Below are 24,604 nucleotides of genomic sequence, written 5' to 3'. Positions count from 1 at the left end.
GTAAGAAGACAGTCAAGTTTCTTCATTTCAGCCTTTTCATAACTCCCCGACAGGGGAAGTGACCTCTCCTTTGTGTCAGTGTATACGTGACTGCTGTTTTTGTTTGCCATCCTGTGAAGCCCATTGGACATAGCTCGGAAAGTTATAGAGCAGTAGCACTGATGTGTGGAGCAAGTTTCAAAAACTAAATGCTATAAGAGGTTTTGACCAATATGTCCATTGCTCATGATATATTTTTTGAATGTGAAACTCTGTTCCCCCTTTTTCCCATATTGATTCCTTTCTAACTGGCTTTGAGCAGGCCCTTCAGTTTTCTTTGATATCCAGACCTAGTAGACAGTTTTGCTTTGATCTAGAGATGGGAGCCTTTGTTTTTTCTTTTTCTGTAACTTTTTGTTTTGGTTTAGTTTCAAATTTACAGAAAAGTTGCAACATAACACAAAGAATTCCTATATACCCTTTACCTAGATACAACAATTGTTTAGGTTTTGCTCCATTTCTTTTATCATTTTCTCTCACATATGTATTTTTTCTAAACCATTTGAGTTATATACATAATACCCCTTTATCCTTAAATATATTGATATGTATTTTCTAAGAACAAACCATGGTATATAACCAGGAAGTTGAATTGGTATATAACTTTTATCTAATCCAGCATCCTTGTTCAAATTGCTGATAATCCTTTATAGCTACTTTTTTTTTTTTCTGCCTAGTACAGGATCCATTCCGGGATCAGACATTACATTTAGTTGTCATATTTCTTTGTGGGACCCCTTGTTTTCTGAAAATTTTTAGTAATTTATGTTGAAACTTTTACATTTTGGTTATTACAAAATAACAATTGCTTAAAATTTATCTTCAATTAGTAATAAAATATAGGGGCCAAAAGCTCAGTTCATTCATTATTAATCACTTAGAATTTGGGCATCTGCCAGTACAAATTACGTACTAGGGAGTACTCTGCAGACTTTGGAGAAGAGCCCTTTTCTTTGCCTAGAAGTGGGGTACGCTGGAGGTTATAGAAGAGTTGAAGTTCCAGACAGTGTGTCATTATTAAATTGCATAGCTGACCACCTGTACCACAGTTCCCTGGTAAGTGAAGGGGCCCATGGAGATCCAGAAAAGATACACTGAAACATGAGCAGCTTCCTAGGCATTTATAGCAGTGAGCCAGACATCTTGTCTTTGCAGTATGGAGTCATAGGGAAGCCTGTGACATCTCTTATTCCAACCCTTTATGGAAGATGTGAAGCTTTGTATGGCATTTTATGTTTAGAATCTATGGACTATGGGAGGAAATACACACACACACACACACACACACACACACAAAATCAACTTTTTCTGTATTGAGCTTAATCTATCCAGCTACAAGATAGATGTAGCAATTTTAAGATTTAAAACAACTCAGAATTGTCTTGAGTATGTAAAGGTTTACAGTGTCAGAAGGCAGGACACCACACATACACACTTAAACATGGTGCTAAACATAATTCTTTTTTTTTTCTTTTTTTTTTTTTTTGGCTAAACATAATTCTTACATGATCTCAAAGAAAAGCCTATGAGTTAGTAGAAAGAGTTTGAATTAGTAGAGAGTGGAGCAGACAGGCCTCCATGAAGGAGGACTTCTACCAGCATAGTTTGTGGGAGCTGGTGGAGGCAGTGGCATGGGTAACCAGAGTGCGTTAAGGGGCATGTTTGACCAAAAAGTCCAACTGAGTTTAGATTTGGAATAAGTAGCTTCTGTGCCACTCTGGGTTCTTGCACTTTTTGCCTTCAGCTGTCCTGATGATAACAGTGTTTTATAGGAAATTAGTCTCTGCCATATACAAAATGATCTAAAGAAGGAGAGACTTACTGAAGGGCTTGATAATCCTAGTAGCTATGGGTGTAGAAAAGGAGTAAGTTGAGCTGTGTAGGTGTCAAAAAATGTAAATGGTGGGGCGCCTGGGTGGCTTAGTGGGTTAAATCCTCTGCCTTCAGCTCAGGTCATGATCTCAGGGTCCTGGGATCGAGCCCCGCGTCGGGCTCTCTGCTCAGTGGGGAGCCTGCTTCCTCCTCTCTCTCTGCCTGCCTCTCTGCCAACTTGTGATCTCTGTCTGTCAAATAAATAAATAAAATCTTTAAAAAATAAATGTAAATGGTGTCCTCATATTAAACTGATGGTCTCTTTGGTTTTATGACTTACAGCACCTTCTCAAAAACAATTGTGAAAGGTGCCAAAAGGGCAGGGAAAATGACAATTGGGCGGCAGTATTTACTGAAGAGGAGGACAGGGACAATTGTAGAAGAGAGAGTGAATCGTCCTGGATGGAATGAAGAAGATGATATATCAGGTTTGTGAGAACTCCTTTTTTCCTTCATGAATTGGTTTTATTCTTTCTTCTTATGAATAAGAATAAGAATCTCAGATGTAGTTGTCCTTAAACTTTGACTCACAAGAACCTAGATCTCATAAGAAGAGTGGAGGGCACTTACCAGCTTCTCAAAATAGGGGGAAAAATTATTTTCCCAAGATTCCATTGTTCAGAAAAGATTTTGCTAAATTATGCTTTTCTCTTAATAAATCCACAGAGCTGTTTGGCCATTGTTACATGGGTCTCATCAAAGGGAGAAAGAAAGAAACCCAGTGCATGGGAACTTTAGGTAGAAAGTAATCCCCTGTACCTTATTGTTACACAGTAAGAATAAGGAAACAAGGACATTGGATATTCAAAATTAAAGATTTGGGTTTGGGGTAAGAACATTGTGGGTACTCTGAATCAAAATGAGGGACCAAAGATGAAGAGATTCTTAGATGGTACGAAAAAAAAAAAGAGCAGAATCTGAGAAGCTGAGATACCTCTTGGTTGGGAAAATAGAGGCAGGAAACCAGTCATAAAATTTCTTATTGACTGTTTTCTGTTCCTTAAAACACTATGGAGTATGTTTATGGAATTAACACTAGGGAAAAATCTGATCTAATAGGAGGCAGGATGCCTTTGTACCTTTTTTCTTTTCAGGATCTTAGAGTCAATCACCAGTAACTATAATACTACTACTTCTAATAATAAAAGGATGTTTTAAAGAAAGAACCTCATATTTAGAAAGATCACTGGCTAAAGATCTCCTTTTCAATATGTGTACCTACGTACTCTGAGAGCAATGAAAAGACCCACCATTGCATTACTGGAATGACCATTTTTTGGAACCCTGGCCTCCTGACAGTCACATAGAAAGCCATAAAAACATTACCCATGGGTATTTGACTCCTCTAATTTGGATCATGGACGAAAAACTATTATTTGACATTTATTCCACCAAAAGACCAAATTATATAATGCTCTTTGCTCTTCTGAAAAGAAAAAGCCAACACAAAACTGATAGCTGATGGTGTATTTGCATTGTGAAGTTCACAACTAAAACACAAAGTCTTTTATATTTGTAGGGATAAACTGTTAAATGGCTTATTTTTTTTTTTAATGGAAGAGAGCCATATAATTCCCTTTGACATTAGAACTTTGAATACATATCCAAAAATTCTGAAACCTTAATTAGACTTCTCTCACTGTAGAAATAAATAAGAAAGTAAATTAGGACAGTTTTTAACATGGATTTTTTTTTTTTTTTGAAGTTACAACATTCAGTACCAATTAGGAATGTTGGGGGTTTTTTTCTCAAATCCTCCCTAAAATGCTTGATTATTGGGTAAATCCTTCCATATCTAAAATCTTAAGGGATTCTGTAACCTGTGATTGCAAAATTATGAGGGAGTTTCCCATGTATACCACATCCTCTGACAAAAATATTTTCCACCAAAAAAATATAACCTCTTGATATCTCTCTAAGACAGGTCTTTTCCCATGAATGAACTTCTGCCTAATCTAGAAATTTCTAGTGAAAGTTTATGTTCTGAAAAGTTAACTGAAACCTGGATGATAAAGTTTTATAGTGATCGTATTAAAGATAAATTTTACTATGGATTAACCTCTAACAAAATTTGAATGTTTATTTTATAGAGTCCTAATAGAAATCACTATATTTTGGCATTAATAAGCAAGCCTGATTGAAACAGAAAAATATGGCTAATGAATTCAAAATTGTATTATTTTTAGAAATTTTGAGTTAATTGCCCTAGCATTTTTATAAGTTTATTTATTTGTTTCTTTAAGTAATCTCTGCACCCAGTGTGGGGCTCAAACCCACAATCCCAAGATCAAGAGTCACTTCATCTTCCAGCTGAACCAACCAGGCATGCCCCTGACATTTTGAGCTCCTGATATTTTATTTCCTGACTGTCCATTACTGTTTTAAGTTATGTTTGAACATAATGATTCTTCAAAGAATTAACTGGATTTAATTTATGATAAACATAGCGCCTGTAGCCCTAATACAAACCTCTCTTGGTTTAAGAATCCTCTTCAAAAGGAAGCTTCTAATCCTCTACTTTGAGCCATATCACTTGTTCAAAATCTGTTTCTGCCTTCACAGTTTCAGATGATAGTGAACTCCCCACAAGTACCACTCTGAAGGCGTCAGAGAAGTCTACAATGGAACAGTTAGTGGAAAAAGCATGTTTCAGAGACTATCAGCGTTTAGGTCTGGGAACCATAAGTGGCAGCTCTTCTCGCTCAAAACCAGAGTATTTTCGAATCACTGCCTCCAATAGGATGTATTCACTCTGCCGGAGGTAAGTCTGTTAGTGGGCTCCAAAAAGACACCTTTTCTTTCTTCTATTTTGTCTTGAATGGGCTATTTGTCACCATAACCCAGAGAGAGAAAAATACCAGAAAATCAGGAGCAAGATCTCCAGGGGTATGTGTGTTTAAGGGACACTTTTTTTTTTTTTTAAAGATTTTATTTATTTATTTGACAGACAGAGATCACAGGTAGGCAGAGAGGCAGGCAGAGAGAGGAAGGGAAGCAGGCTCCCTGCTGAGCAGAGAGCCCGATGTGGGGCTCGATCCCAGGACCCTGGGATCATGACCTGAGCCGAAGGCAGAGGCTTTAACCCGCTGAGCCACCCAGGCGCCCCTAAGGGACACTTTTTAACAGCATGAGCAAGCATTTCCTTGGCATTCTCAGAAGTACAATTACATCGATGAATAGTGTCTAGATTAGAGAGAAAGGTGAAAGGTAAAAGTTTTTGTCCCTTTTATGATTTTGTTTGTCTTTCTCCTCGCATTTGCATCTTTTCTACCATGCCTGAAGATAAATGAACTTGAAATGAAAATAGGACTTTCCCTCTCTTTAAAGGGCCAGATAGTACACATTTTCAGTTTTGCAGACCATATGGTCTCATTGCCCCTACTCTGCCACAAAAGCAGCCATAGATGGGAAGTAAATAAATGGGTGGGGCCTGTTTGGGCACACACTGTATTTGTTGACCCAAGTGTAGGCAGGGTGTTCTTATGCTGTTTAATTAGAATATTTTCAACAGATATTAGAGAATGTAAATGAACATGTTTTCTTCTGTTCTTGCCATCTCTCACTGTTTCCTATGTCAGTTAAGTTCTGTTCCATGCTTTATATTTATATTTATTAAAACTACATTTCTACCATCCACAAGTTTAATCATTTTCATCTCTGGGTAAGTTGTTTCCTTTGCATTCATAAATTCCCAGTTTGATTGAATAGAATAATGCTATGAGAGTACTTTGTATATTGCAAGCCTTGTACATATTTTAGAAAGTTGGTTTAATGTTACTATTTGTTTCAACTCCTCTGATCCTGGAGAGCCGTAGATCTCTCTCTCTTTCTCTCTCTTTTTTTAGAAGCTATAGATCTCTTATTTTAAATGACAGTTTAAATTTACAAATACCTGCCCACCAGACACATGAAAAGATGCGCAACATCAGTCATCATTAGGGAAATGTAAATCAAAACCACAGTGATACGTTCAGAAGGCATCTGAGGCGGCCTCCCTGTTAGCGGCCGCAGCCCAGCCTGACTCAGCGGCCTTGCCCCCCCGCAGGGACCTTCTTCTCCGCAGGGCTGGCCAGGCTTGGGGCGGTGGCAGTGGTGCTCTTTCTGGGCCGTGGGGGGACACTGCCCCACTCCAGGCAGCCCTGGGATCCTCCTGGTCCAGGCCGCGGTGGGTCCAGGAGAGCTTAAACACCTTCCTCTGCCTTGGTTCTCTTTTCTTTTTATTTTTTGCATCAGTGTTAATGTTTTTTGCATACTTCGCATCTTTATTCAGAAATGTAAACTTTCTTTGTCAGTCTATGCACATACCTATATATGAAGAGTTGGGTTGGGCCAAAGGGATGGGATTTTTTTTTTAACACAAATTTTGCCCAATTGTACTGCTTTCTGTGTTTAACTATGGCATTAAAAAAAAAAAAATGTCTTTAGGGCACCTGTGTGGGTAAGTCAGTTAAACTTCTGCCTTAGGCTAAGGTCAAGATCCCAGAGTCTTGATAGTGAGCCCTTCCTCTGGCTCCCTGATTGGCAGGATGCTTGCTTATCCCTTTCCTGCTCCCCTTGTTTGTGCTCTCTGTCAAATAAACAAATACAATATATTTTTTTAGAAATGTTAACTTAAAAAATAAATAAAAATTTAAAATAAAATTAAAAAGAAAAACACAATGATATATCACCTCATACCTGTCAGAATGGCTAAAGTCAAAAACACAAGAAAAAATATAGGTGAGAATGTGGAGAAAAAGGAACCCTCAGTCACTGTTGGTGGGAATGCAAACTGATGCAGCCACTCTGGAAAACAGTATGGAGACTCCTCAAAAAGTTAAAAACACCCTCTGATCCAATAATCACACTATTGGATATATACCCAAAGAATAGGAAAATACTAATTCAAAAGAATATATGCATCCCTGTGTTTATAGCAGCATTATTTACATTAACAAAAGTATGAAAACAACCTAATTGATGAATGGATAAAGAAGATGTGTGTGTGTGTTTAAATATATATATATATATAATATATATATAATGGAATATTATGCAGCCATAAAAAGGAATGAAATCTTGCCAGTTGCAACAACATAGATGGATCTAGAGTGTAAGGTGGATGAAGCTAAAGAATGTAATGCGAAGCAAAATAAGTCAGTCAGAGAAAGACAAATACCATATGATTTCACTCATATGTGGAATTTAAGAAACAAAACAAATGAACAAAGGAAAAAAAAGGAGAGAAACAAACCAAAAAACCAGACTCTTAACTATAAAGAACAGACAGATTGTTACCAGAGGAAGGTAGATGGAGAGATGGATGAAATAGGTGATAGGGATTAAGAGTAAGTTAGCTTGGAGCGCCTGGATAGCTCAGTGGTTTGAGCATCCACCTCTTGATCTCAGCTCAAGTCTTGATCTCAGGGTCATGAGTTCAAGTTCCACACTGGTCTCTACACGAGGCGTGGAACCCACATTTAAAAAAAAAAGAAAGAAAGAAAGAAAAAGAGGAAGAACAGGAAATGTACTCACATGTAAATATATGGGATTAGAGGTTGGGAGGTTACTAATATGAAATCTCTTTAGTATAATATTTCTAAATAAACTAAAGGAAGTGACTCTGAAACCTGCCTATCTTCTTGCGTTTCCTAGTCTATAAAAACAAAGTACTCCTGTCTGTTTTGTATTTCCCCAGCGTCATATCCTATAACTTTATGAGCTAATCCTTTTTAAAAAAATTACCAACATGTAGTGTTAATATTTAAACTTATTTTGACATTTGAATGTACTGTTCTCATACCAGAAATCATTTGGTTTTGATTTTTAGTTCTTTCAACATGTCAGGCAGGCTAATATTAGTGTACTCTATGCTCAGTTGTCATTTCAGCAGACTAATGAGTTGACAATTTGACTTGTCATCCTCATAAAGTTGGTATTAATCCAGTAATCTTACAATCTTTATTTCAAGTTGACAGAAAGTAGTGTATAAGGCAAAGAGAATCATCAGTTTAACAGAGGCCTTTTTAGTAATGCTACATAGCATTTTTATTTTCTAAGTTTAGGTTATTATACATGAGTCTGCAGTTATTACTAAAGGGGGCTTATTTCAAAAAAGACTACAGATTAATGGATTCATTTAATTGTTTTCACCATCTTGGCTGTTTCTTCTCAACCCCTGAAGAACTGAGCTGAAACTAAGTTCCATGTTTAAAAAATATCTTACCCCCCAAAGAATAAATTAATTAAAATAAATTAAAAAAATAAAAAATATCTTACCCCTCAACCAGTGTATTTCTGAGCCTTAGAAAACTACAGAATATGATGATGTTCATGTTCTCATATTTTCTCTCTCTCTCCCCCCATTTCTTTCCCATTCTTCCTCCCCTCCGCGCCCCCCTGCAACCCAAATCATTCGCTTTCTCCTTTCTATGTCCCTGAAGCTATCCTGGCCTTTTAGTTGTACCTCAAGCTGTACAAGACAGTAGTTTACCAAGAGTCGCCCGCTGCTATCGACACAATCGCCTGCCTGTTGTATGTTGGAAGAACTCAAGAAGTAGTACCCTGCTTCTCCGATCTGGAGGATTCCATGGGAAGGGAGTAGTTGGTCTTTTCAAATCTCAGAACTCCCCTCAGGCAGGTAAGCATCTCTCCATAGCACAGTTATGATCATTTCACTTCAGAGAAAATAAAATAAAGGAGGTAATGTCTTGGAGTGCCAACCATGCCCTTATATTGAGCCTTCTCTCACAGGCTTTCTGCAATGCAATATAAAACATGTACTACTTGACAATGTGGGGTTACACCTTGAATTTGACATTTTGCTTAATATGTCTGTCTGTATCATAATAAAGTCTGTGGTTCTAGGCTGTTTTCATTCCAGCAAACCAAAGTATCCACAGATGAAAACTAGATTATGCTGATCTTTCTCTTTCCTTCTGGGAAGCATCCAAGAATACTTAACAGCTTTCGAAGCAAGTAGGGATCCTCTGTCCCACGTAATTTGAGATATTTTATCTCATTCCTATAAATCACATGCACACACACAAACAAGTTAGCAAACTACTGACCAAAATGCTGCCTTTAAAGAAGCTCTCAAGCAAACGATATTTTTGGAAGCTAGAGGGACACCAGCTTAAGAAAGCAGGCAGTACTGCTGTCCTTTTATTCTGAGGATATTTTTAAGCACTGTGTTTGAGGTCTTGAAGTCGGTCAGGAGCTGTATTTTGCTGACCTTTCTCATAATTTCTAGCTTATAGTAGATGCTCAATAAAATTAAACAATAGACCACCAAGATATCAGATCCAATTTAGGCTTGGCTGTGTTCTTAACCCTTTGGAAATGAGGTAAGTCAAGTTCTGTGGTTCAGTAGGTAAAACTATGTGCTTTTGATATCTTTTTTTTATTCTCATCCATTTTCCTCCTTTTCTCCTAAAAGTTGACCAGTGTGTCCTTGACTGTTCACTTGACTAAGGGTACCACACACACACATCAGCAGCATCATTGTCATTATTATCCAACTTGTCTTAGAGTCTCAGCATTGGTATAATTAAAGGCAATTGGCTTTGAACTATTTTGACACTGGGGAATCCTCCCAAGCCACAAAGTAGATATAATAGAACATGGCATATGGAAGTTACATAAAGTGAGGGAGTCATTTCAGGAGCCCTGATAAATATATCACTGAGCTTTTCATTGGAAAAAATTGAAATTATTTTATTCCACTGGTTTCTGATTTTTTTAATATAATATAAAAACATTTCACACAGACCTGTACCCCTGGGGCAAATAATACATTATATGTTAATAAAAATAATTTAAAAAAATAAACAAAATAAAACATTTCATATTTTTGAGCTCACACATATGCCTGCATTTTAATATCTTTGAAATTGGGATGCATCTTAAAATTTATGTGATCAGAAAGAATTGTCATAGTTTAAATGGAAGAGTTTTAAATTCTTAGTACATAAAATAATTAGATCTTATAATTGATGACATCTTAGAGTTTATAAAATACAATCATGGCATCTTAAAAGTTCATAAAATATAATTTTGCTAACTTTTTAAATTCAAGATGTAAAAAATTTGTTAATATCTCTTGTCCTTCCAATGAGTCCAGAATGCTGCCTCTTTAAAGTGCCCAGGCTGGGGCGCCTGGGTGGCTCAGTGGGTTAAGCCGCTGCCTTCGGCTCAGGTCATGATCTCAGGGTCCTGGGATCGAGTCCCACATCGGGCTCTCTGCTCAGCAGGGAGCCTGCTTCCTCCCCTCTCTCTACCTGCCTCTCTGCCTGCTTGTGATCTCTCTCTGTCAAATAAATAAATAAAATCTTTAAAAATAAATAAATAAATAAATAAATAAAATAAAGTGCCCAGGCTAATTTCAATGATTCTTTGCTCCACACAAACCAGACTCAGACTACTGAGTCTGAGAACTGCTCTCACATTTGTTTCCCTCTGTGCATATCCTCTGCCCCTCTCTTAGAAAGACCAGGGAATCTGGCAGTAGCTGTTGCTGCCTTCTCCCCATCTTCCTCTACTCTTCCTACAACAAACCCCCACAAGTTTGTGTGCCATGTTAGACCTGTGTGGCGGAATTAGAAGAAAGCTACCAGTGTGGGAATTCTTACCTCTGCCCATTCCAGGTTGCCAAAGGAACCCACTCCATCCTCTGGTCCCAGACAGTAGCATGGACAGCATAATTTAGGGGACATCATCAAGCGGATGTTGCCTTTTGTGACTCTTCATTCTAAGTTGCTTGTATAATGAGAAGCTACACCTATGCTTGGAAGGACAGCCCTGTGCTGGTTTTCCAGACCTGGGCTCTTTCTGGGAGGATGATGAGGCAACCAAGAAATAGGTGTGGTGAAACCAATATTAAAGGAGAAGAGCCATCTAATAGTTTACAGCTTAAAGTGGGTCTGGTTTCTGTATTTGGGTGTGGTAACTTGAAGATTATATACAGAAAGAATAAGATACATCAGTAAATATCTCTTTTATTAATTTAGAGACAGTTTGTTCTATTCGCTTATTCTTTTACAGCTCCTACCTCCTCCTTAGACTCTTCCAGTAGCATAGAACAAGAAAAATACCTGCAAGCCTTACTGAATGCAGTTTCTGTCCATCAGAAACTCAGTGGCAATAACACCCTTACTGTCAGGCCAGCACTTGCTCTGTCTCCAGGTAAGATCTGATAATATTTTTCTTCTTGACAGCCACGAGAAGTCAGATTCATTCCCAGGGTTAGTCTCTTTAGTTATTTATACTGTTCCTTCTGTATGACCCCTTAAAGCTTTGCCCTGTGGGGCTATAACTTTAGCTCCTTTTACTTAAAAATCAGCATGCCACTGTTAATGTCTAGTAACCAAATGTGGGGGTTCAGTTTTTTCCTTTTTAAAAGAATAATAGGAGTGGGGAACATAAACGAAGTCATCTTTTTTCCTAGAATCTGTTTTACATAGACTTTAACATATTATTACAAAGTTGAATGTTTAAGTTGAACACCTGATTGTGAAATGTGTATGTAGTAAATCGCCATGTATAAGTTTGAAATTCCTGAAATTTCTGCAGCCTTTTATGATTTGTAGTACAGTTTGTTTTCACTAGATTTGGATGAAACCATTAAGACTTGTACTAATATTCTGTTTCAGTTATCATGTGATGGAACCCCAAAGGGTTCATGTAGAGGTAACCCTAATGTGTTAGACACAGGAGCATGTGACTTGAAAAGTTGGTCTCCTTGGCTTAATCAGCTATTTGAATTAGCTCAACATAAGCAGAAAGTGGCTTTTCTTGTAAAGTAACACCATGCATGCCTTGCTTCATTTATCATTAAGTTCTCTGATTGCACTTGCCAAACCTAACTCTCTACAATCTTGCAAATGTGTGTATCTCTGAGGAAATAGTGACAGTGCCTTGTTATCGCTATTAAAGTGGTGGGCACTTAAAAAGTACAGGGTTTGGCAGCAATTAGACATGCTGCACATGAAGATAACTCTTTGTCATTTGAGTAATGTTAACCTGAACGACATGGTCTTTGTTCTTCTTTTTGGCTGACTTTCAGGGACTGAAAGGAGGACTTCAAGAATGTCCACTGTGCTTAAGCAGGTAGTGCCAGGACATTTGGATGTAAACCCATCCAATAGCTTTGCTCGAGGAGGTTAGTAAGATTGATTTTATAACTGAGCACTGATATGACCTTAAAATTAAAAAAATTTACTCTAGATAGTCATATTTGAAATCAACTAATTATGGTTCCGATTGTTCTTAATTACCCTTTTCTAAATAAATTAGCGAATTTGTTACTGGTGTCACTGACCGATGAGTTTAGCCTCCTGGAACAAGAGGCATAATAATTGCTGAAATCTTAGGTATTGATGAGTTTGGAAATCACGGGACATAAGGGGAACGTGTCTAAATGGTCAGCCCTGCAAATACCTACAGTGCTTCAGGTTTGCAGGGTAGAAAAGTTGATCACGGAGCAGAAGCAGCTAGAGAGAAGTAATACGAGACCCAGAGAGTTGTGCCTCCCCTGTGCCTGTAATTTTTACTCCTGTTCTCTGAAATACTAGGTTAGGGAACAAGAGAGAATGATATTCAGGTTACTCTTTTCTTCCTCCGGGCTTTCACTGTTGGCATAAGGAAGTAGAGAAAGGCCTGTATTTGCTCTTTTAACTCCAGAGGTGGTCCATTTTGGTCTCTGGAGATTATGTGAGATTCTTTTACTTTTCAGAGGAAATTCCAAAGCAAGTATCTTGATTGTAAAAATCTACTTCCCACTGGATTCACAGAATCTTGGGCTTTTCTTCTCACTCCAGCAGTGCTGAATCCCCTTGAAAACATACCAAGTGAATGATCCAAGTTACTTGAACATCATCAGTAATGGGAAACTCATTTCTTCCTATAAGTAGTCCCTGGCATTTGTAAGCAACTCTGTATATTGTTAGAAAGTTCTTTCTCATATTGATCTAAAAATCTGCCACTATGTAACTTTTACATATTGGCCCTAGCTCTGTGCCCACTAAAGTTAGAAAATTCTAAATCTTAATCTCCACACCACAGCCCTTTGGATTTAAAAGCTGGTATCATCTTTTCGCTCTGAGAACTTTAACTCCAAATACCCCCAGTTCGAATGTTTGCCTTCTTTTCACCATCTTTGTCACCCAGTGAGCTCCATTGATTTGAACTCCTGCAGCCTCAGATTACGTTAGGTATGAGGATGGCCCCATCACTAGGTTGACCCATATTGACATTAATATCACTTGAAATATCTTCCCGTGTGCTGCTGTTCTTTTTTTTCTATTCCAAAAATATTCACTGAGTATCTAGTATGTAACGATATGCACTGCCTTCACTCTCGTTTGAGAAATTTTCCCACCTCAACGTAAGTGCCACCATTCTTATGTAGCAATTTTTAGTATATCAGACAAAGAAACAGTCTTGGCACCCAGCTCTCCCTCCATTAAACCAGGGCTCTACTGTAGACCAGGACGGAGGTATAGTAAGATCAGCCCTCTCTTTTGCAGTCTATAGGGGCCCACTTCTGGTACGTGATTAGAGAAGTGAGTCCCTTCCCTAGCCTGTGCTATTGTTCTTAACAGTATATAGTACTAGCCTTGAGGGTTGATTTTTGAACCTAAATATACTATGGACTGTACCTACAAAATTCCATCTTTTTTTATATGGGCTATTATTTTAGGCTCTGGATCCTGATTTTGTCTACCTGTATATTAGCCTCTTATCATGCATCAGTTTGATCTCTGTTGTGGTGTAATTTGTTGTTTAAAAAATATTGAACAACCCAGACCCAAGGGCAGAAGTCTTCATCAAAATGATTTAGAAGCCTCCCTGAAGAAAAAGATTATCTTTAATATATACTAGTTAAAAGTCCTACTTAAACCCTCCTGACCCATATTTCTAAATCTCTGTCAATCTTTTTAATTCTATATTTTCCACTTTTCTCAACTGTTAACTATATCACAAAAGATTATATGGTTAGTTTACCATGACTCATTATAGGGATTAGTGCTTTTTCCTAAGTAATCATAAATTATCCATTAGCAATCCATTCTATAATTTGGTTCAGAATCAACATAAAGGAAGGTTCTATTTCACAAAAATCACTTTTTCCCTTTATGAAGACCAAGATTACTATGCACATCTCCTGGCAGTCATATACTTTTTTTTTTTTCTACCTCATCAGAACATCATGCAAATGCAGGATTTCCTAATAGCTTTCAACCTTCTTCAGTCATTTTCTGAATTAGTGTTTCAGGCCTGAAGGTCACTGTATTAGTTCGCTAGGGCTACTGTAACAAAGTGCCACAAACTGATTGTCTTAAACAATGATTGTCTGACAGTTTTCTGGAGGCTAGAAGCTCAAAATCAAGCTGTTTTCAGGATTGGTTCTTTCTGAGGGCCATGAGGCAGAATCTGTTCCATGCCTCTCCCCTAGCTTCTGGTGGTTTGCTAGCCATCTTTGGCATTCCTTGGGTTGTAGAAGTGTCACCCAGATATCTGCCTTCATCTTTATATGATGTTCTCTCTGGGTGTCTGGCTCCAAATTTTCCCTTTTTATAAGGACACCAATCATATAAATCAGGGGCCCACCCCCCTCAATATGACCTCATCTTAACTGATTATATCTGCAATAACCCTATTTCTAAATAAGATAACATTCTGAGGTACTGGGGGTTAGGACTTCAACACAGGAGTTGGAGCAGAGGCATATAGTTTAACCCATAACAGTCATAAAAAGCTTTCTTCTGAATTTTTAAAATACCACTGTTTTAAAGTTTAAGATACATACTTCACTCTTACCATTTCTTGGTGAATTTGAACTAAAAAATAGTACAGTGACTCTCTCCTAAGTTTCCTGCCTGCTATTTCTGTTGCCAAGAGCTCCTGTCAGAATTTGGCTCAAGGTTGCAGTTCCCCCTATTGTTCTGTTTACCATCTGAAAGTTTATATTGTCAGCAAGGCATGTCAGCAGTTATTCCACACTCTGCTCTTGAGTTTTGCCTTTGTAAACTTCAAGAACACATTATTTGTTACTCCACTTGGCCAGATGACTTGTAATATAAATTTCAGGTACAAAATTATCTCTTCTATCTTAGTACCTAAGGCTCATGGATATTCACCAAGTTTCACCTACATTATCTTCTCTTTTTTAATGTTGGCCTCTGACTCAGCTTTTTTTATGCAAGGGGATCCCCATTTACGGTTGCAGTCTAGTCATGAGTTCATTCTTCACTATTCTCAAAGGTACCTAAAAGGCTATCTTTACCTCTTAGGGTCAAAATCTCCTCTTTAATTTGTTTCTGACCCATTCTATGCATAGTGAGGCCATAATATTATTTCTGACACCCTTAACTGGTTCTTGTGTAATAATTTGAAATTATTTTCTTCTGAAAATTACTGTGAACTTAGTATGTTCCCTTACAACAGTTTCTTTGCCCATCATTCTGGCATCTTAAACTAGGATCCAGAAACGCAAATCTTATATTTTTATTCCATCTCTTCATTCTTTTCTCCCAAAGCCTCCCAAATCTTCCAGGGTCCCAGTGGTTAACTGGAAAATAAGATAGTGTTGTTTCCTGGCACCTTCAACTTCTTCTCTGATCCCTAGAGCTGCTTCCTTTGTCTCTTCCAACAGTATCATTCCTCCTCACACAGAGTAGCAGGAATGGCCTGGGGCAAGCAAGTTTGGGAGTCTTAGAAGATTCCCTGTTAACATGACCATGACAGGCAGACACACACTCAGATAGGCCAGGGCAAGATGAGGTGTAGACACTTGCACAACCTGTAAATAGTTCATTTCCTTGTACCTACGCTCAGTGATAGTCTCTTCATTTTTCCAGATAGCTCGGCACCACTTCTTCGTAAGTTCCTTATCTATCCTGTGTGGGAAGAGCCTCCTAGCTCTAAATCTTTCTTCTGAACTTCTCCTTTTTTCCTCTTCTCTGCATCTTTGCTATCTTTGCATTCCTTTCGTTGTCATGGTCTTGGGTCCTGGTTTTTTTCTAGGTTATTTTCACCGTATGCCTTTCTCACTCATGACGAACAAGAGTTTAGATTGACCTCCACCTTCTCCATCACCCTTTTTTCAGTCAGGGCGATTTGCATTCTGTGTGCCTGTTGATGAGTTCCTAAGGCAGGGAAGCAACCTCTCTTACACAAGAACCAGTTGAGAAACAGTGAAGATGTGAATAAAGCACGTTGCTTTTCGTTTAAAATTAAAATCACTTGTGAGCCCTGTGGAGAAAGCACATATAACTTAGATAAATTATTTGGTTGACTAGAAAAATGTCATGAAAGGGGCATCTGGGTGGCTCAGTCAGTTAAGTGTCCAGTTCTTGATTTCAGCTTGGGTCTTGATCTCAGGATCGTCAGTTAAAACCCAGCCTATTGTGGAGCCCATTTTAAATTGATTAATTAATTTTAAAAAGAAAATTGCTACTGCCTCTTAAATACAAAAATGTAACAGTTCAGTGTATTTAAGAAGTAGTCACATGGAGGCAGCCTTTTAATTTTTCATCCTTTATTATTCCATGGCCCTTTGAGTTTCTCTACATGTGATAGTTTATCCTTATAGTAATCTCTAGGATACATATTTTAAGAGGCTCTGAGAAATGAAGTGACTTGGCCAAGATCACTTAGCAAATAGCATAGCTGGTACTGGCAATGGTTCAGTCCATTTCAGTGCAACATTCACTAAATACAGCGTGTACCTCATGCACTGTGCTAGGCGTAAGGCCACCTTGATAAATTCAGAGCCATCCCCACATCCAACCCAAGCATCTCTTTCCTCTTCTTTGGCCTGAACAGAGTGGAGGGAACAGTACCAGTGCTTAGGAGACACTCATATTGAACACGGGTGCATTCCCATCGGTGGGATGGGCTATACCACTTCTTCCCTGAAGCAGTGTGCTTAGCCAAACCCTGCTGGACAATTCCAGGTCCACATGGCTGCTTACATGACAAGATACTGAGAGTTCAGACCACAGTGCTACCACTTAATGTGTGATCGTTAAGCAATTTAGGAAACCTCTTAGTGCTCAATGTCTTCATCTGTAAAGCACAAATAGTAAATAGTATCTAGCTTTAGAGTTGTTATGAGGAATAAATGAAATAATGTATGTAAAGCAATTAGCTTAGTAACTGGTTCATATTAGGAACTCAGTCAATGTTAGTTCCATGATTGTTGGTGGTTATTAGTCATAGTTGCCTAATACTCCACTGAAATGGGAGGAAAGTCTACATTTGCATTTAAATTACCTTAAACCAGGTTGCTCCTTACAGGCCTCACACAAGAAGATAGAAGGCATCTGCTCTAGGTCTAGGCCAACAACTTACAAACTTTTTTGATCATGATTCATAGTTAAAAATATATTTAATATTATATTACAATATAGAAGTATCAGGTAACACTAAGCACAATGCAAAAATGTGTATATACTAAAACAGAAGTTTCACAAAATAATATTCATCTGTACCACATGCAGCGTACATAGTATTTTCAAATTCTAATCTATTTCACTTCTTTAAAAATACCGACTTGACCTAGTAAAGTGACTATAAAAACCACTAAGGCGGGGTGTAATGCCCTTGGTTAACATGGCTGCCAGATGGGATTATAGTTCTCAAAGCCCTCTGCTGACCCCATATCAGTACAGGCCATTTGCTCATTGTTGATTTTCTGCTATGTGATGAACACTTGGCAGTTTTTCATTAATGAGCCTCTATTTGGGGAAGTGCTTAATTTTTTTTATTAGTTAATACCCCTTTTTTCATTCTCTGGGGGCAAGTAATCAGAGTTGAAGTTACAGTAGAAGGACCACAGCATCTCCAAATGTATCAATTTTCAAAAAGAAAATAATCAACAACTGTGTTTAGTGCTGATATGTTAGGCTCTCAGCATGGATGTAAGAATAAATACATTAGGTCCCTACCCTTTGGAGCACAAAATCTAGTAGCATATAGTGTGCAAAATAATCATAGTGCAGTGTGATCACAGTTCAAATAGAGCTCTCTACAACCCTGGGGACAGTGAGGAATGCTTTCAGAGGAGTTCATGTTGTTCCTGGATTTTGAGGGGTAAGGAGTTTGTCAGGTAAAGAAGTGTGAGAATTAGTTCCAGGCAAAGGGACTGACATACAAAAGTGGTAGATGTTCAGGAAACAATATCTCAGAATCAGGAACCAACGAGTCAAACTTCCCCCTAACACTTAGGATCCCATATTCCTTTAGGAAAGCTCAAAATCTTAGCAGAAAGGACAGGTGCTGGCCAGCACACAGGAGGCCTTGTGCCTTTACCATGTTGTCCCATGGTCTTTGTTCTGTCTTGCAATAGAATTCCTCGTGTGCAATCAGCCAGCGCCTCCACAACCCTTAGCTTTCTGAATTCCTTTGGCCACTAAAGACATTAATGCCCTTCATTTTCTGCTCTGAAAGGAGTGAGGCAGAAATGAAAAATCACTGCTAATGATTTTCCTTTTATCAAATTACATCATGTGCAGTTTTGCAACATATAGCTTACTACTGCTGTTAACATTTTCAATCCTGAATAAATGCAGAATCATTTTCCTTAATTTACTTGAGCAGTTCCTTTGCTTAGGAAATAACAGAACTATTACGACCAGCTGAATTTTGCCACAGTCATGGAGCACTTTTTTTCTGTCAGGGAAAAAACAATATTACTCAAATTACAAAAGTATTATCTCTAATACTGCCTATCATTTTGGTGCAAGTAGGGATTTTAGGAGAAGTCATTATTTCAGTCATCCCAAACTGTATTTTTTAGTGGCATTGGGGATTGTCACAGGACCGTGAATTTTTGCTGCTCATACCATCTATTAAAAATAAACATAATTTCAAAAGGAAAAGGAAAAAAAGAAGCTAGTGTGGCAATGCTTGATGCTCTACTGCAAAAATATGCCCTTAGTTATTCCAAATGGTGACTAGAGCTTCATTCCTTATGTGATGACCTTGCTCGAAGAATGAGCGTGTTGTACAACACGTAGCATTTGCCAATCAGCCTCCTTAAATACTAGGACCAATGCATTCCTAATGTTTATGCCCCACCCCCAATTACTTAATTTTATTATATAAATTTCTTTCTCACCAAATGACAATCTTCAAAAGCTTATTCCATTTGGTATAATTTGTTTGTGGCACTCTGCTGTGCTGTCCATTTCATTGTGCTTATAATATTTATAATCAGGTGCTGACATTTCGTTTAACAGGCGCTCAGTTCATCCTTTTTGTGTGACTGTGCAGCTTTTTGTTAATCATATTTTCTACCTTTATTATATTTACGTTTTCCCCCTATGTTAACTTAATTTCAAAAATTAAATAACCAATTCTTCTCTTACTCAATTTGCTCTGTTTGCTGCTATCTACATTTCATTCCTCCTTCTGTCTTTAATCTCACTTACCAGTGCATGGGTACAGAGATAAATGTTTTACTCAGTCAAATTCCAAATCTTCAACTAAGGGAAGAGTCCATAATCAAGGTACTGTATTATCTGTCCTGATGTGTCACTCTTTTTAACCATCTTCATATGAAAGCATATTTGTTACAAGTCACTTTTTCACATTTGTCAAACTCTGTCCTTTATTTTCATCCACATTCTGAATTTGCTCTGTGATTCCATTTATAAACACTTGCCATAATATCTAAGATGAACTCATAGGTTACATAGAAAGATTCATCCGTGTTAAGCAGAAATCACCTACAAAACCTTTTCTTGGGAACAGGTCTCCTAACCCTATAAATGTTTATAAAGAGAGAAGCAGGTGAGATAAACATTATTATGGTGACTTCCAGTCACCTGGAAACATGGATTAATTTAATGATTGACAAATATTAAAGCCTCTCAAAGAGCTTTCTACATCTAGAGAAGAAATCTCACTTCAGGGAAGCAGTAGCAGTGTCCTATACCCCAGTGACCCCATCACCAGCATGAATACCATATGGACATTTCTAAAGATCTGTTGTTTTGAAGGTACTACAGTGTTAGTCAAATTTTGAGGCTTAGTATTTGCCTTTGTATTTGGATATGGAATATTTACTATTCACTTGCATGTAGAAATTCTTGATTTTTCTAATTAACATAAGTAAGGTCAGATTATAACATGAGATTCTTCTAGCAGCTTAGCTTTGGCCTTTCCCTTAGAAGACATCTGCTTTTGACTGAAATTTTAAATAAAGCCTCCTAAGTATCAGTGAAATACAAATTACTAAATTTATAACTTCTTACCATTTTTCATGGATACTGGGACAAAAAGATAATAATATAATATTTGCTGGTTTAAAATTATGTCATTTTGGCATGACACACAAATATTAACTCTAAATCCAGCCTCAGATTTTAGTAGGTGTAGTAAAGTTCTAATTTATTACTTAATGTACATTTCTTGTTGTGTTGATTGGCTAAAGCAGAGGAGTGTTCCTTACATCTTTCATGAAACCCTGAGAAATTGAGTCACTCTGTGTTATCTCATTGTTGCCTTCTCCCCACATTTTTTGTTTCCCTGTGTCATGCATTCTTTCTATTTATGATCTCAGCATTCATTTATAAATACTGACTTTATATCAAAATGCAAAAATAGGATTGACTTGGTGATTTCTTAGGTCCCTTCAACCCTAAGATTGTGTGATTTGAAAATGCTGTATTGAATAATGCTTATGTGTTGCAAACATAAACTACAAATGACCAATATGATCCATGATTACTTAGATGAATTAACTTGCTGTTACCTCTAAAACTGTACCTACAGAGCATGCATCTTTTTCCCTATTCAGTGGCATTCCCACATCAGATTATCTCACTCTATTATTTTGGCTTTTGTGAAGGTGTATGGGCAAGTCTTCGCTCTAGCACTCGCCTGATCAGCTCTCCAACATGTTTCATTGATGTTGGTGCCCGGCTGGCAGGCAGGGACCACTCAGCCTCCTTTAGTAACAGCACCTACCTGCAAAACCAGCTCTCAAAACGCCAAGCGGCCCTTTATATATTTGGTGAAAAGTCGCAACTAAGGGTAAGATTTCTTTTTCTCACTTGGAAGCTTTATAGGTAGATGAAGGCAGTTATAAAACTTATCTCAAACATGTTTTTCTAGAAATTTTGTTTTACAGCATAGATTCTTAACCTGGAGTTAATAATCAGACTCAAACAAATTTTAGCTCATATATATATGTATATAGTCTAAATATACTTACTCATAATTGCTTAAAAAAAATCAAACATCAGGAGTATTAGGAAGTATATGTACAAAAAATAAATGAGGCTCTTTCAGGTTGTGTTTTTCCTTTGTCTTAGTTCAGCTTCCATAGGAATCTGTGCCCCAGGCAAAATAGATCCCTATTGATTTAAAAAAAAAAAAAAAAAGCTACAGGAAGGTAGGAGAGTGAAAAGAAGGCTATGGCACTGCATATGGAGACAAGGGAGTGCCAAGACTGTTTTGTAAGCTAAAATTTTTTTTAAAAGCTCTGCAAGGCTATAGATACAGAGATACATGTCCTAAAGCAAGTCAGAAATTACACAATATTAGATGCTAATCAACTTTTTTCTTACTTTTAAATGATTATGCTGAAGAGCTGAGGACTATGCTCAGGTCCTATCAGTTGTAAAGATAGTCTCTACCTCCAAAAGCATCTATTCCTCGGGTTTGTTTTAGCAATGCCTACATTACAAAATAAATTTCACTACCACTGATAGGTTTGTGGGAAATAAGAGTATTTGTTAATTCAGAAATCCCCTCCTGGTTTTTAGCCCGGTGCCCCAGTCAGCGCTGGGCAATCTAGACAGACCTTCAGTTGAACTGTGGAGCCAGGGCTCTGAGCAGGATCCCACACGCTTGCTTCTCAAGATGCCAGGGACTGAGTCATCTCTTCTCCGGCAAGCTGGCTTTGCTCGCTCTTCTCCCACTGCCAGGCCTGCTGCAATCACTTAGTCACAACCTTTAGGGGAGAGGGCATGAAACTGCTGGGTAATGCTCAATTTTTAAGTGTGCACACGTGTCTTCTGATACAGCAGGAAACTTTATAACCAGAAAATAGTTGGAACACTTTCAGCAGTAACCCAGGATTGCCTGTCCAGCCTCTTTGGCACCAGTGTCTTTCCCAGAGCACAGGCTTTCCACACTTCAGCACACCATTTATTCATGACCTAAATCACTCTCCAAGCTTTTTCTCCTAAATTCTCTCCTCTGCCATTGCCTTTGCACTCAGTCCTCAGATGAGCTGTGTGCTCCTGCATATCTGAGTAAGAAGGACTGACTCCTTGCGACTCTTCCTCCTTTTTCTCCCTCCATCCCTCCCTCCCTTTCCCCCATCTCTCTTCTTCCTTCTTGCTTTTTCTTCCTTTTATCCATAAAGTATTATATTTTAAAAACAAAATTTTACCATCTCAGCACAGTAATTATTAGGATTTCTATATATTCCATTCAAGCTTTCCTTTTTTATTTATTCAGTTGTATCTGTACAGTGTACAAATACACTGATGGATGTGTGCCACATTCTGTCTAGCTGCAGCCCAACACTTTCCTCTCTCCACAAAGGAGACATATGGGAAAGCAAGTAGAGAAAGACCTTTTCTAATTAATCCTGAATTGCCCTTATTTACCTTTTTCAGTTTACATACTCTAATACCTTATACTTAGAATCAAATTCCTCATAACGTAGTTTATGTCAACACTGTGATTGATAATTCCTGGTCCATAAGATAAGCATACCTAGTTCATGTAGAGTTGAGAAATAGAAAGGAACCAGGTTTTCCTGGAAAGTAAACTATCTTTTATCTATTACAAATTTTTAAAAAGACTAACAGACAAGAACTCATGTATATTTCTAAGTTCTTATCTCAAGAACATGTTTCCATGTTGTATAATAGTCTTCATAATTAGTTTATGTAGTGACATGGCACCCCATATTGTTGTATTTTTACATTTATCTTCTATATGTTAAATTGCAGTCACATTTACAGGCATATAGTTTTTTATTTTTTTATTCAGTTACAATTCTGTGGGGTTTTATTTCTACATTTTAGATTATTTCTTTAGGGTAGCTTCCTTTTTAAAAGAGGAATTATTAAGACAAAGGAACTTTTTTCTTGGAACTTCTTTTCCTTAATACATATTAGAAATGCTATTTAAAAAAAAAGAATTAGGAGTTTTTGCTTTTTAGTTTAAAACTTTGATATACCTTTTTAAAAATACTCTAAAATAACCAGTATAAAACATTAAACAGACCCTATGCATAAGTCCTTGGCAACAGTTTTTTTAATGTGATAAAATACAAATAACATAAATTTACCATATTAATGTGCACAGTTCAGTAGTGTTATGTACATTCACACTGTTATACACCCAATCTCCAGAAAGCAGTTTTACTCAGAAAAGCAAATAATCCAATAGAGTAATTTTGGCAGAATGTGAAGAAAGCACAGAGAATGTGAGAAAACTAATTCATTCTTAGGCATGAAAAGGTTGAGAACTTTTAAATCTTCAGAAGCAGAACTAGATTATCAAAACAAAGTAGATCAAAGGGCCATCAGTTTAGCATTTTTAAATAGTAGATACAACTTATGTGGAATAAATTTCATATGGATTAAAGTTATAAATAATAAAAATACTCAAATAAATAGATTGATACATGTGTCATATTGAGTAGATAAAATATTGTCCCAAGCTAGAAATTACAAAATCTTTCAGATTTTACTCTATGTAAAATTTTGTATTATTAACTCTAAAAGAGTAACTACAATGTCAGTAGTCTTAGGGCAGTGAGGTAGTGATTTTTATTTCCTTCTCAATGTTTATCTCTACTTTCTTTTTCATTTTACAATGACTTTGTTTTACTTGCATAATAAGAAATATGTGTATGTCTACAAACTTTAATTTGTAGAGTTCTGGAACTCAACAGCATATTACCTTTTTATTACAGTATATATCTTGGGGAGATTTAGTTTACAGTTTTGGATTAATCATGCTGTCCACGTGTCATTGGTTCCTCTTTAGACTTCCAGGTTCATGGCCTTACAATTGGCTTATATATATTGTTATAAATTCCATCAGGTTCCAGCCTACCAGTAGTCTCTCCAGATTCTCAGAATGACAGCAAGCCAAGTCAAACCACAAGACCTTACCGAATGGCTCTTTCCAGTAATACTGACACATTAGCCACACAAGATTGACTTTCTTCACCTCTTCAACCTCTGTAGCTACTTGGCCTCAACTACATCATTAAGTATTGCCCTGTTAAAAACTGCTCTTTTACGTATTAGCACTTCATCTGCCTAATTCTCTGCATCTTTACCCACAGAACTTCAAGTTAGAATTTGCTTTAAATTGTGAGTTTGTTCCTGTTGAATTTCATGACATCCGACAAGTTAAAGCTAGTTTTAAAAAATTGATGAGGGCTTGTGTCCCAAGCACCATCCCTACCGACTCAGAAGTGACCTTCCTGAAAGCCCTGGGAGACTCTGAGTGGTTCCCACAGGTAATGTCTGGAACAGCTTATCTTATAACTCAAGGAAAGAGAAGTCCAATTGTATATACAGAATTGAAATTTGAGGGGAAAATATATTGTGTTCCTCTACCACCTGACACTCTCCCCTTACTGTATGCTCTCCATAAAGGCTTTTCAGTTCCAGGAAACCATGTGATCTAGAAGATGGGTCTAGAATTCTTCATCCTAGGGCTCTCTTCTCTC

At 37.4% G+C, this 24,604-nt stretch overlaps 1 protein-coding gene across 2 annotated transcripts in view; it reads left to right on the top strand.

Moving 5' to 3' along the window:
* Positions 1-24,604, top strand: part of SBF2 (SET binding factor 2) — a 483,767-nt gene that overhangs the window by 431,395 nt on the left and 27,768 nt on the right. The window contains exons 25-31 of one of the 2 annotated variants that reach the window (XM_047693702.1): positions 2,194-2,339; positions 4,474-4,672; positions 8,334-8,530; positions 10,933-11,073; positions 11,954-12,049; positions 20,747-20,931; positions 24,215-24,391. In XM_047693702.1, coding sequence (XP_047549658.1) covers positions 2,194-2,339; positions 4,474-4,672; positions 8,334-8,530; positions 10,933-11,073; positions 11,954-12,049; positions 20,747-20,931; positions 24,215-24,391 — 1,141 coding nt within the window. The remainder of the gene's footprint in view (positions 1-2,193; positions 2,340-4,473; positions 4,673-8,333; positions 8,531-10,932; positions 11,074-11,953; positions 12,050-20,746; positions 20,932-24,214; positions 24,392-24,604) is intronic. The other variant, XM_047693703.1, reaches the window with a different exon arrangement.

The sequence above is a fragment of the Lutra lutra genome, chromosome 10 (genome assembly GCF_902655055.1).
Source record: "Lutra lutra chromosome 10, mLutLut1.2, whole genome shotgun sequence".
Lineage (NCBI taxonomy): Eukaryota > Metazoa > Chordata > Mammalia > Carnivora > Mustelidae > Lutra > Lutra lutra.
The sequence above is the reverse complement of the archived record's forward strand: the minus strand, read 5'-3'. Positions and strand labels throughout refer to the sequence as shown.